The sequence below is a fragment of the Nematolebias whitei genome, chromosome 18, assembly GCF_014905685.2.
Source record: "Nematolebias whitei isolate Nwh7 chromosome 18, NemWhi1, whole genome shotgun sequence".
In the NCBI taxonomy this organism is placed as follows: domain Eukaryota; kingdom Metazoa; phylum Chordata; class Actinopteri; order Cyprinodontiformes; family Rivulidae; genus Nematolebias; species Nematolebias whitei.
This window is the reverse complement of record NC_056515.1, coordinates 29,973,778-29,987,237: the sequence shown is the minus strand read 5'-3', so window position 1 is coordinate 29,987,237 and position 13,460 is coordinate 29,973,778. Positions and strand designations below refer to the sequence as shown.

The window sequence follows — 13,460 nt, the reverse complement described above, 5'->3', positions numbered from 1 at the left end:
CATATTAAAAAAATGGTGCTTCAAAAAAGCTAACTGGCAAAAGTTTAAAACAGATTGTGAGGAAACAAGTCATTTGGTAACATTAACAGATAATGTAGAAGAATGTACAAAACAGATAACGGAACACATTTTAAATGCTGCCAATGCTAGTATTCCAAAAATAATAGTGAAAAGTAAGAAAAAAATAGTCCCGTGGTGGAATGATGACTGTAGCAGAGCAGTCAAAGAACGTAATAAAGCTTTTAAAAGCTTACAGAAAAATTTAACAAACGAATACCTTATTGATTATAAAAGAAAAAGAGCAATAACTCGTAAAATTATTAAAGAAGCAAAAAAAGGAAACATGGAGAGAATATTGCTCATCAATAGGTTCAGAAATTAAATTACAGAATGTTTGGACAATGTTCAGGAAAATGAATGGGAAAAGAAAAGATGTCAAAGTGCCAGCTTTAATCAGAGGACAAGAAATAGTAATTATAAATAAAGATAAAGCAAATTTACTAGGGGAAACATTTGCAGCAGTACATAGTGGCGTAAGTCTTACAGATATTCATAGACAAAAACAAATACAAAAACTTGAAAATTACAAAAATATGATAGGAAAATGTCAAAACTACAATTCAACGTTAGACACAAACATAACCATGGAAGAACTTCAATCAGTATTAAAAGGGACAGGAGACGCAGCTCCAGGAGAAGATCAACTATGCTATGTTATGTTTCATCAAATGCCAGAACTAACATTGAAATTAATATTAACATTATTTAATAAAATATGGACTGAAGGTATAATACCAAATGACTGGAAAAGGGCAATAATACTCCCGTTTAATAAACCTGGGAAAGACAGCACCAATCCAAGTAACTATAGACCGATAGCTTTGACTTCTCATCTAAGTAAATGGATGGAGAAAATTATAGTAAACAGATTAGGATATTTCCTTGAACATAAAAAGCTAATGAATGGATATCAGTGTGGTTTTAGAACAGGAAGATCAACAACAGATGCATTGACTAGGGTCAGTAATGACATGGAAAAAACTTTAAAAATGAAGGAGGTAATGATCATAGTTTTTTTTGACATTGAAAAAGCATATGATTCGATGTGGAAAGAAGGACTACTTATAAAAATCAGGCAGATGGGGATTGGTGGAAAACTATATAATTGGATAGCAAATTTTCTGACGGATAGGAAAATAAAAGTTAAGATTGGGAATGAATACTCAAAGGAATTTAATGTAAAGAATGGTATTCCGCAAGGATGTACAATAAGTCCAATATTATTTAATATAATGATTAATGACATATTTTTGGAAACAGATACATGTATCAAATCGGCATTGTATGCAGATGATGGGGCAATTTGGATGAGGGGAAGGAATATAAAACATGTAGTGGGACATATTAAAAAAGCTATTGGAAAAGTGGAAACATGGTCATATGAATGGGGTTTTAAATTTTCGGCTAGCAAGTCATGTTTTATGATAATCACAAATAAGAAAAATGTGGATATAGGACCAATAACTTTATATGGACAACCGCTAGACAGGGTCAAAGAATTTAAATACCTAGGTTTATGGATAGATAGTGCTTATACTTGGAAAACACATGTAGATAACATAGAAACCAAATGTAAAAAAACCATAAATCTATTAAAAGCTGTGGCCGGACATAACTGGGGTGCAGATAGACAGTCGCTACTACACATATATAGGGCACTTATGAGGCCAATAATCGATTATGGAAGTTTCATATATGGAGCAGCAGCTAAAACGACACTAAAAAAAATAGATAGACTACAGAGTAGAGCACTACGTATATGTACAGGAGCAGTGAAAACAACACCAATCAATGCTCTATTAATAGAAACCGGAGAAACACCGCTTGACATGAGAAGAATAAAATTAGCATTAACATATTGGATGAAGATTAAAGGTGACGAAGAAGAGAATGTCACTTCAATTATATTTCAGAACTGTTGGGAATACACAAAATTCCAGAGGAATGGTTTTGGTTGGATGATCAGTGACTGGATCAAACTATATGGAGTAGAGGATAATAAAATAGGTAAAACCAACCCAATTTCTGTTATTCCTCCTTGGCTCTTTCCTAAGATAAATATAGATATAGGAATACTTGAAAAGAAAAATAATTGGAATTTGAATGAAGTAGGGGTAAAAACTGATGATTATTTAAGAGAATCATATTATAACTATCTCAAAATCTATACCGATGGATCAAAAAATCTTAAAGGATGTGTGGGAATAGGGATATATGTACCTGAGTTTAAAATTCACATATCTAAAAGAATATCGGACCACCTTTCCGTTTTCACAGCTGAAATGATGGCAATTACATTGAGTTTAATGTGGGTGGAAGAGGTTAGACCAGAAAGGGTTGTACTATGCACAGACTCGAAAGCAGTTTTGGAAAGTATCAAGGGGAAAGGAAACAATAGGAAAGACTTAATATTAGAAATTAAACACAGTTTATTTAGATTGTACAGAGGTGGCATTGATGTCTGGTTCTGCTGGGTACCAGCTCATGAAGGGGTAAAAGGAAATGAGAAGGCAGATACATTAGCAAAAAGGGCTTTAGAAAAGACAATAACAATTACAATTCCTATAGGGAAAGGAGAAGGAAAATCACTGATAAAGGATAAAGAAAAAGAACAATGGCAAAAAAGGTGGACTGAAGATAAGAAAGGAAGAAGTCTATATCAAATCCAAAAGTCAATAGCAATTAAGAATATTAATATGAAAAACAGAAGGGAAGAAATCATAATGACCAGATTAAGAGTAAGTCATACATACTTAAATGATGTTTTATTTAGAATAGGGAAGAAAAATACTGATAAATGTGAAAAATGTGGAGAGAAAGAAACTGTAGAACACGTATTGATGCACTGTAAAACATATGAATCTGAAAGAGAGATACTGAAAAGAATGGTTGAAAAGACAGGTCAAGACTGGAGTCTTAAAGGACTGTTAGGAACTGAGGGAAACATAACAGATATATATAAAATAAGGAAAGCGCTAATTTTCTATCTTAAAAATACAAGACTAATTAATAGAATTTGATAGATGTAGAGAACTGTTGTTACACACTCATGTACAGTAGGTGGCGGAATGCACCTTACAGTTGTTTGCGATCCGCCATTAACGAAATGAAGAAGAAGAAGAAGTCTAAACCGGCACGAGCAAGTTCCATACATGAGGTGGAGGATCCTTCATTCAAACGGAGACGTTTCTAGAACTTTGCTGGCGTTGTAGCTTTAAACAGATTATCGTAAAGGCTGTTTTTGACGCAGTCACATTATTTGCAACTTCAGGGAAGCTTTGAAAGGAATATTTCATAATAAGTTTAATTTTTTTTTTATCGTCCCGCGCGCGCTATCATTAACGGCTTGTGAGGGCGCGCGCGCTAATTAGCTTACTGGCTAAAAGGCACGATCTTCTTCTGGTCTGACCGCTGCAACGTGTGGTAAGTTTATGCTTTTAATATATTATGAGAACCACAAGTACGTTTTAGTTTGTTAAATGAACACGAATGAAGCTTCAGGCAGAAGTCTGTTAGCGTAAAGCTAACTACACCCTGAATGTCACGCTATATGTCACGCATATAACGCTGTCACCAACGAGTGAACTGTACCGGGAAGAATGGGTTCATTTTGAGAGAATATTTTGCTTATCGCATAATTAATGCTTTCATTGAACTGTGCGATAATTTTCAGCTGGGCCCATACTGACTGCCAGTAAAAACTGCGCCTTGTCTAAGCCATCATTAACAGTATCGACCATCTGTCTAATACGTACTTGACCGATTAAAATTAGTTCGAGACGCTGACGAGCCGCTCGATTGTACGGCATATGTCTGGGAAAGCCCGTACTATGTCACTTCCGGTTACGTTGGTCTTTACGAAGATAATACGTCAAACATAATTGAAAGAAAAAAAATCGACTGCGAGTATGGTCGATATGAAGACAAAAAGTCAAAGATTTGTTCGCGTCTTAAAAGTTTAATCTTTTTCTGAAACACGGGCGCGTGCAGTCACTTAGACGGCGCTCGTGATTGATGTTGTGTCGCATGAATGAATGACGACACGCGCGCATGTTGTTAAATAATCTCCCTTTAGATAACACTTTATCTAACACGCCTTTATATATGATGGTGTCCTCAGCTTGACAAATACCGTAGTAAACAGCACGCCCGAGTCAAAATAGAGGTCTGTATTTTACGGTCTTGGCTCTTGCTTCGTGCACCATTTCCTTAAAATGGCTTCCCGTTTGGTTTTCTGGAAAGAAGACCGTCTTCCGGTTTAAGCGTACGCTTCAGTATCCTCTGCCCCTCTTTTTAACCAGTTCAGAAGTATTAAAATGCATTTCGATGATTTTAAAACTTTATTAGCTCGCCAAGAAAGCTTTGCTGTTCTTTGTAATCTTTTTAAGAAACTTATTTAGTGGTCTCCTTCTGTGTGTTTCTCTTTATTTCAGAATGCACCCCTGCTCACCTGCAGTCACAGTTGCACAATGGCTGGTCGCACATTCTGCTTGATATCCAAGCATCCCAAAATCTACAAAACATCCAGTATAATTACGGGATAGCAATAAATCTTTTAGTTTACTTTAATTATTTTCTGGTTAAGATCCAGAGTTATTTTTACAGCTTTGCACTGTTGAAATCCTGTTAACACAGGTGGGCTTTAAGAAGAGCTATTTATTTTTACCTCATTACCTCTTCATTTTTGTAGCTACTGTTTTAAAGTAGTATTGTGTAGATATTTTCAAAGGCATTACTTTCCCTTAAAATTGTGAAGGAATTACTATAGTCTGCAGTCATGGTTTCGACAACTACAGTTGCAATTATCCTGGCTACGACAGCAGCAGCCCCCACTGCTCTGACAGATTACATGTGGCTTCTAATTGTTGGCTTCGTCATCGCCTTCATTTTGGCCTTTTCTGTGGGTGCAAATGATGTTGCGAACTCTTTTGGCACAGCCGTTGGCTCTGGAGTTGTAACTTTGCGACAAGCGTGCATTCTGGCCACAGTGTTTGAGACCCTGGGCTCTGTACTACTTGGGGCCAAAGTGAGTGAAACCATCCGCAAGGGTATCATTGATGTAAACATGTACAACGGGACAGAGCGCGTGCTGATGGCTGGGTCTGTCAGTGCCATGTTTGGTGAGTATTTGAGTTGTAGTTGATCTGATCTTATCCAAATGGTTGCATAAAAAGATGGGATAATGTGAACTGTTCTTAATTGATTGTTTTAGGTTCTGCTGTGTGGCAGCTGGCCGCTTCTTTCCTTAAGCTTCCCATCTCTGGCACACACTGCATTGTTGGTGCTACTATTGGTTTCTCACTGGTTGCCAAGGGTCAACAAGGAGTCAGGTGGCTTGAACTTCTCCGTATCGGTAAGATATTTTACTTTGTTGACCCTCACTTGTCCTTTTTGTATTACTTTGATGGAAAAGCAAAATTATGTGTGCTGAAGTGTTGTGACCAAAAGTCTGAATTTATCAAATTTAGGTCGACCATATAATAAAAGGTGGTCATAAATTATATTTTCTGACTCCAATCTAAGTCCACAGCACACACATACACAAAATAAACATTTTATAGTTAAAACAATTAGTTTTAGGTGTATGGATGAAGAATATGGACATTTATTATGGGACATTTGTTAAGCTGTCAACATAAGTGAAAAGGCGTGATGCAATAGATGACACATGACCTGATTTCACAATGGCTTTTAAGCAGTTGCTGCATGTGGTTCGGGCATTTGGGTTTGTCTATTGCAAGTTTATTCAAATGAACACAGATGGATTGCAAATAAAATATTAACACTTCATAAATCAGAGAGTTGATCTTGATGTTTCCTGATAAGAACTCTTCATACAATGAAATGAAAAATGTTTGACTAATTGTAAATCGACTTATTTACAGTTGCGTCCTGGTTCCTGAGTCCTCTTTTGTCTGGTATAATGTCCGGTATTGTTTTCTACTTTGTGAGCAAGTTCATCCTACAAAAGGTAAATGTAATTTGCACACAGGTTTATTTTTATTTTATTTGCTGGTAACTTGACAGCAGATTTGTCTAGTTCCATCATGCAGTTTCCTTGTATTTCTGAATAGCTGCTTGGTTCATTTCTTGCAGAAAGACCCTGTTCCTAATGGGCTGAAGGCCCTGCCTGTCTTCTATGCTATAACCATGGGAATCAACCTATTGTCCATCCTGTTCAGTGGCGCTCCGAGTGAGTATTGTTGTCTCGTTTTTTTTTCTGCATGACTGCCTGCAGCCACAGTTTAGAATAAACAGCTCCCTCAGGCTGCTGGATTCCCACACACATCCAGATGGAACCAGACTGTTTACCATTTTCACAGAGGCCGTGTTTATTTTAACATGTTTTTGGGTCTCTCATGCTTGTGGTTCTGTGTGGGTTAAAGCTGGAATCGAGTTTTAGAGTGGAGCACCACAGGGTGATGGAAATAAGACTTAACTCTTTACATCACTGTCATGGAGAAGGAAAAGAGAAGTAAATAGTGTTGTTGAATTTGTCGTGTCTTTTTCTAATAGTTGCTGCTTCGACTTTATTAATGACTTTTTTTCAGTTTAAAATGCTCCCAAAACATTTTTATTAAATGAGCTACTTTTGCTCCTGTGTGTTCTTCTCTCTACAGGACCTAAAAGTTCAAGATGTTAGCTGGCCTGGGCCTTTAAATGGTGGTCACAGGCCAGAGTTTCACCAGATTTGGTGCACTGGAGATCACTTGCAGTACCAGCATAGCCCATAATCCTGCGTAGTCAGACACAATCTGGATGAACACAATACACGAGGTCCAGTAAATGGGTACCTCGCATAAAAGGTGTGAGCCGTTACATTAGACATTTTAGTTGTGAATCAATGATTCACATCAAGCATCAAAATTTTTTGTTTATATGCAAACAGATTGTCACCACGTGGGACGATCATCATCATCAAGTCCCGCAGGATAAGCCTTCCTTGATGGAAAGGCAACATAATTTACAGACAAATGAAAAAGAAAAATGGAGCCAATCCAAATACAGCTGATCCATGCACTCTATTGCAGCTGTATCTGCAGTGACATGAGTACAGCGTGTCCTGCTATAAGACTTGGCTCATCAAATCAGCGCGTTAGCATAGCAGTGTGATGTGACACCAGGCATCCCGCGGCACATTCCTGTACTTATAAAAGCATAGATTGAGAGCTTAAGTTGGCATGCATGAAAATGATAGTAAGTTGAGCCAAAGAATGTAAGGGTCATCTGATAATAATTTACAGGTGACTGGTTTTATCAGCACATTATAAATCACTTACTGGTAGCTGCAGCCCCATTTAGTGTAGAATAAAAATTCCCTTGAAACATTTACAGCCCAATTCCCACAATTTTATTTAAGTTTGTCACAAATTGAGACAAATCACACACATTTTACATTTCCTCCCAAAAAGCCCTTTTGTTGCTTAATGCTGGTTGGTTAGGGTAGTAAACTGGTCCTCTGCAGCTAGGCATCTGCATACAAAACTTTTTAATGTCCTGAAGCAACATCTTAATTATTTTACAGAAGTGGATTTTGACAGCTGTTGTATCACAGATATATTTTCGTCTCAGATGCATAATAAAGGTGTCTAGTTCAGTCTATGCCAGATTCAGTTGCACCCAAAGGTCTGGAAAATCAGACTTAATTGCCAAGTGAGTCATAAACTTGACTGACAGTTTAATTATCATTGTAAGTAAACTTTGCAGTGAAAAGCACACGTTAGGAAAAAGAGAAAAACAAAACTATCTACGGCACTGAGTGATGATGTAAGCTACTGAACATTTCCAGGAAGTGATCTGTAACACAGCCAGGGTTGAATTTCATTTCCTGTGTCCTCTCATTCATTCCCACTTCATGGTTGTTCAATATGATCATCTTCACTTTATAGGAGTGTTGATCAAAATTCTAGATGCAGCCTTTTTTTATACAGTATAAATTGTGAGTAATGCTTTTTGTGACTTAAACCACACCTATGACTGGATGTCTGACTACATATTAGTCTGCCTACTCTTATAATAAAAAAGAAGCTCAACTCCTACAAAGCCACATTGTTTGCCTGTTCTGAAGGCTGTGAAATTTTATTGCGTAACTAAGTAAACATCAGTTTGATGCTCTGCAGTCTTGTGCTGCAGCGTGACTCAACGTAGAGAGTGCATCGTGGACTCTGCCCTCAAATTAACCTGGAAGCACACACTTATCACTTACCCTTACCCCTCATTTCCTTTTGTTTATCTTAAACAAACCAAACCTCCCCAAGCAAGTTTTTGAAATTATGCACAGCCAAGGTCACCTGGTCAGAAGCAGCATTGGTCTTTTCAGCCATTTCCTTTTTGTTTTCTCTGAACTTTAATGCTTACTTGCATTGTCTGACAAAAATAACTAGCTCCAAAGGGAAATTCAAGATACTCCCTGCACGTACTGTGCTGCATTTACGTCTACTGCACCAACTTTGCTGCAGTCTTGGCAAGAGTGCCCTATAGCAAACGACTACAACTTTACCCACCCCCTTCTTGTTTTCCCTTTTTAGCTCCTTTTAAGGAATTCCTTGTCCATGCACAGTTGCTGAGTATTTAGGAGTCATGGTGACATTTGGGCTACTTCACCTTACCTGTTGCATAACTGTTCACATGGAGCTACACATGCATTTCCTTTTTAAATGTGGCACAATCAAGTATTGCAGGCATATTTAGAGTAAAAACTTGTCATGGTTGTAGACATTTTTGCCCTGTAGGTGATTTTTAATCACTTGTGCCTTTCATATTATATGTAGAAGAAAAATTCTCCTCTAACTTCAAAATCTTATTTTTTTTTTTTTCCAACTTGTATGCTTGTAATTGTTACAATGGTTTACGTTTTCTTACAAACTAAACCATTATATTGTTGCTGTTTTTACATATGTGGCTTTGTACTTTAATGGTAGCTCCTGCTACCTTGTCTTATAAACTGCCCTTTTTCTATTTGCCTTTTTTGTGTTTCTTCGTGTGGACCTTGGTGATCCCTCAGTGCTGGGATCTAACAAAATCCCTTGGTGGGGCATCTTACTCATCTCACTGGGCACTTCTCTGCTGACCGCCATTGTGGTCTGGTTTATCGTCTGCCCTCTACTCAAGAAGAAGATTGAACGTAAGTCCTATTTGTGTGTTGCAAAAAAAATCTTTCAAATTGTCATCAGCTTCCTCTGACTTCTGAAAAATCTCTTTTAGCCATTAAGTAAATCAGTCATTGCAGTCTCAACCTAATTTCTAGGAAGGCTTATGTTAATCCAGCAAATGGAATTCAGGAGGATTTTTATTTTTTTTTTTCATAAATGAGGCACTTGGACAAGTCACCTGAAAATATACTTTATAATCCTGGATTAACATTTTGTTAGAAGGGGTACAGAATGTATGGTTTGGATGTAGGGGCAACGTACAATTTAACCATCATGCATGTGTGTTTTATTCTTTTTTTTTTTTTTTTAGTACGTGCACATTTTTTTTTTTCATTTCTCTATGAAATGTGCACAAAAACTCACAGTGGAAGACTACAAAATCACAGAAAAATTCATAATTCAAACTGTTTATCAGAAATGGTCTTTAAAAGGAGTTATTGTGTGTCTGAAAAATTCATCTTTAAATTTCAAGATTAGGGTAATCTGACCGTGCGTGATCTTTCTAGGTGTGCCTCTAATCAGTGCACAAGTTGGTTAATTGGGTCAAAGTGATTCTATTATTGGTTGTCGGCTCAAAACCTAAAATAACCCTAAGTTGAGTTAAGGTGTTGACTTTTGCTGTGTACTGGAAAAAGGGGAGGAGGATATCTGCTTAAGCTCTAACCTTAAAGAGGTTTAAATGGTGTACCGTACTGTAGCTTCACGGTCAACTCATTTCTATATTTATCAGAGAATACACTGCAACATAGTTTCTGGTTTTCTTTATAAAATGAGCTCTCTGTTTTGTGTTCCATCATACAGTCTTTTATTATTGTTAATATCATTATAATATTACTTTAATTATTAAATGGATATTTTTATTTTTACTTGCTAACTACTATAGATACAGTCCATGTATCTGATCCTGTGAACAGATGTTAAACTTGTGAAATGTTAATGGGACAAAAGCTTCTTGATTCTGTTATTACACAATTCTTACAGATTAAGTTAAAAGGTACACATGTGCTCATCTAGAATTTCTTTTCTGGATCACATATGTTTGGACATGATCCATTTTATCTTCTCTCCTGCTAGGAGATAACAAGTCTTCCAGCCCCTCTGAGAGCCCCCTGATGGAAAAGAGGGAGCTCAGTGAGGCCCACTGTCCCATCTTGAAACAGACTGCCAAGGAAACGTCTGCACCTACTGTGCCAGCTGTCAATCAGGACTCATCTTCTGAACCCCAGCCTGCCCCCGAGGAACGCAGGGTGGCGTTTGACATTGGAGATTCTGATGACGGGGAAAATAAGGAACGCAGGGTGGCGTTTAACATTGGAGATTCAGATGACCCCGACTACAGCAATGAAAGTAGTGGTATGTTTGCCAAGAAACAACTAGTGATGTTATTAAAATTATTCTGTGGCAGCTTAGGTGGTGTACAATTCAGTCATGAATTAACTTTAATGTATTTTATCCCTTTCTTTTCTAAAGCCTCCAAAACCCCTCAAACTAACAACCAAGTACACAACGATAACGGCTGTGCAAACGCTCTGAATCAGGTCCACTTCAACAACCAGACCCAGTTCAACAACAGAACAACACAGATTCCAAATAATGGTTACTCCCAGTACCACACAGTCCACAAGGACTCAGGCCTCTACAAAGACCTCCTACACAAGCTCCACCTGGCCAAGGTTGGTGACTGCATGGGTGAGGCGGGTGACCGACCCATCCGACGGAACAACAGCTACACCTCATACACTATGGCCATCATCGGCATGCACGGAGACTTCAAACACAAAGAAGGAGACCTCCGCGCTGTAGAGGATGGCGACAAGGGCCCTGGGTCTGGTGGTCATGAAAAGAAGCGTATCCGCATGGACAGTTACACCAGCTACTGCAACGCTGTGGCAGAGAACATAACCCCTGAAGGTCTAGGAGAAGGTGACGTGACACTAGAAATCAGTAATGAAGATGCAGGCAGCAGCCAAAGCTCTATAGATGACAAGCTTGAGGAAGACAAGCCAGAAGTCTCAACTTTGTTTCAGTTCCTACAGATCCTTACGGCCTGCTTTGGATCTTTTGCTCATGGTGGAAACGATGTGAGGTAAGGGCTGTGTATTGAAGGTCATGGTGTTACTAGTCGTCAGGCTGATAAGATAAAACCTGCGTTCTGTTAAGTTGTTTGACATTTTAATCTCATGACTGACAGTTGTTGAAATAACCTCACTTTTTGTTCCGCAGCAATGCCATTGGACCATTGATAGCTCTGTATTTGGTTTACACAACAAGCAGCGTGACCTCAAACATGGTGGCGCCCACTTGGCTTCTGTTGTATGGCGGCGTGGGCATCTGCACTGGACTCTGGGTATGGGGTCGCAGGGTGATCCAGACTATGGGCAAGGACCTTACACCCATTACACCCTCAAGGTACAGACTAGACACCACAGAAGTTGTTTCTCCCAGTCATTAAAGCCACATCCTTTGCAGACATTAACCAGTCTCTGAATTTAGCAGGCCACTCAGACACATCACATGAGTGTTGTTTTCCTTTTTCCTGCAGTGGTTTCAGCATTGAGTTGGCCTCAGCCCTGACTGTCGTGGTTGCCTCAAACATTGGTCTGCCTGTCTCCACCACCCACTGCAAGGTAGGCTAGTTAAACACTGTGGTTTGGACATTTGAATGAGACGCAGGAAAATCCAGTAAACCGTCTGCTGGAAAGTCCAAATATGGCACTAGTTCCTTCTCAGTATTTTACACATTAATGGAAGCTGATGAGAATTTTCTAACATTTTCTGTGTTTTCAGGTGGGTTCTGTGGTTGCAGTAGGATGGCTTCGCTCAAAGAAGGCGGTGGATTGGCGTTTGTTTAGAAATATCTTCATGGCGTGGTTTGTGACTGTACCCATCTCTGGCCTGATCAGCGCTGCCATCATGGCCATCTTCATCTATGGCATCTTCTGAGCATGCAACTGCATCCCAAGCTGGGGAGGGAAAAGAAACCGCTTCAGTGCACACCAAGAGAAAAAGAGTAAAGTTGGAAGGCCAAATTATATCGCTTACCTTGAGCCAACCATTTTAGAAGAAAAAGAAACATTTGAAAAGACTTGTCGCTCCTGTGGTTCATAATCAACCTAGATTTTGCTGTTTGTTCCGATTGGAAACTTTTCTTATCATTCTGTAAAAAGTTGCATCTGTTGAGATATTGTTAATACTAATTAATTAGTTTTATTTTATTTTGTTTTTGCAATTCTTTGTATATACAGTGACTGTTTTATTTTTGATTTTACACAACACGTTTAAAAATGCAGTATTAGCTCTTTGCAAATGTAATTCTCCAGTCAACACATGCTGAAAGTAATGCTGTTTATGGGATTAAAAACAAGGTTATTGTTTATGCTCAACTACCAAGTATTTTATATCTTACACCACACATCCTGGTCTTCTCAGTTCGCACATTGTTTCTTATAAAGAACAAAAAAGTTTTTGCTGAAGTTAATTTTGTGGTTTATATCTTATTCTGCAACCATATCATAACAGAGTGCTGCAGTTTAATTTGTCATGGTAGAAGAGTACACGCTATGTGAGCATTGGCAGAATAATTAAAAACATATCATTTTGTGAACATTTAAAGGTCGGCACAGTTCCAGGCAAGAACAAAAATGACAAAGGCCAAATTGTGTTTCCATCTGCCTGAAACTGATCACCTCGATGTGAGAATAGAATGTCAACCAGCACAAATTATGTACTTAAAAAAAAACAACTTAAAGTCTCCTGTTAAAACTTGATTGCATTGATGGTTCTTGCCTTATTTTTCCCCCGTTCACCTTAGAGCAGCTACTTCTAGTATGGTTGCACCTTTAAGGCGATTAGGTTCTAGATGCCTTTTTCCTTTTTGAGTGTTCAAAGAAAAAAGGAAGGAGACCTTTTTAAAACTGGAAGTAAAAGCTGCAGTTTTCTGAAGCAGAGCTCTTTAGGATGAGTGCAAACATACAGTATGTTGCATGCCACCGGTGTGTGGTTGCTTGACTGCAGAATTAAATGCATTTCACATCTGTAGACGCTGTAGTTGCCTTAATTTTTATTTTTTGTTAGTACCAAAGATTTTGTTTTTGTATGACAAAATGTGCTCCACGCTTGTGGATGAAAAAAGTTGAAATAAAAATTGGAAGGAAATAAAACTACTTGTATTCCTTGACTTATTTATGGAAAAATTGGCCCTATGCTGCGTATAACTAGAGAAACTATTTCCTGAGAAAATGAAAATAT

At 38.2% G+C, this 13,460-nt stretch overlaps 1 protein-coding gene across 1 annotated transcript; it reads left to right on the top strand.

Moving 5' to 3' along the window:
* Positions 1–3,177: 3,177 nt before the first annotated feature.
* On the top strand, positions 3,178–13,099 carry slc20a1b (solute carrier family 20 member 1b). The gene is made up of 11 exons (XM_037692188.1): positions 3,178–3,483; positions 4,494–5,180; positions 5,273–5,413; positions 5,946–6,031; positions 6,157–6,253; positions 9,065–9,184; positions 10,287–10,565; positions 10,683–11,298; positions 11,436–11,621; positions 11,755–11,839; positions 12,000–13,099. Exons 2-11 carry the CDS (start codon positions 4,838–4,840, stop codon positions 12,153–12,155), a joined length of 2,109 nt encoding a protein of 702 aa, XP_037548116.1. The 5' UTR covers positions 3,178–3,483; positions 4,494–4,837; the 3' UTR covers positions 12,156–13,099.
* The last annotated feature ends 361 nt before the right edge of the window (positions 13,100–13,460 follow it).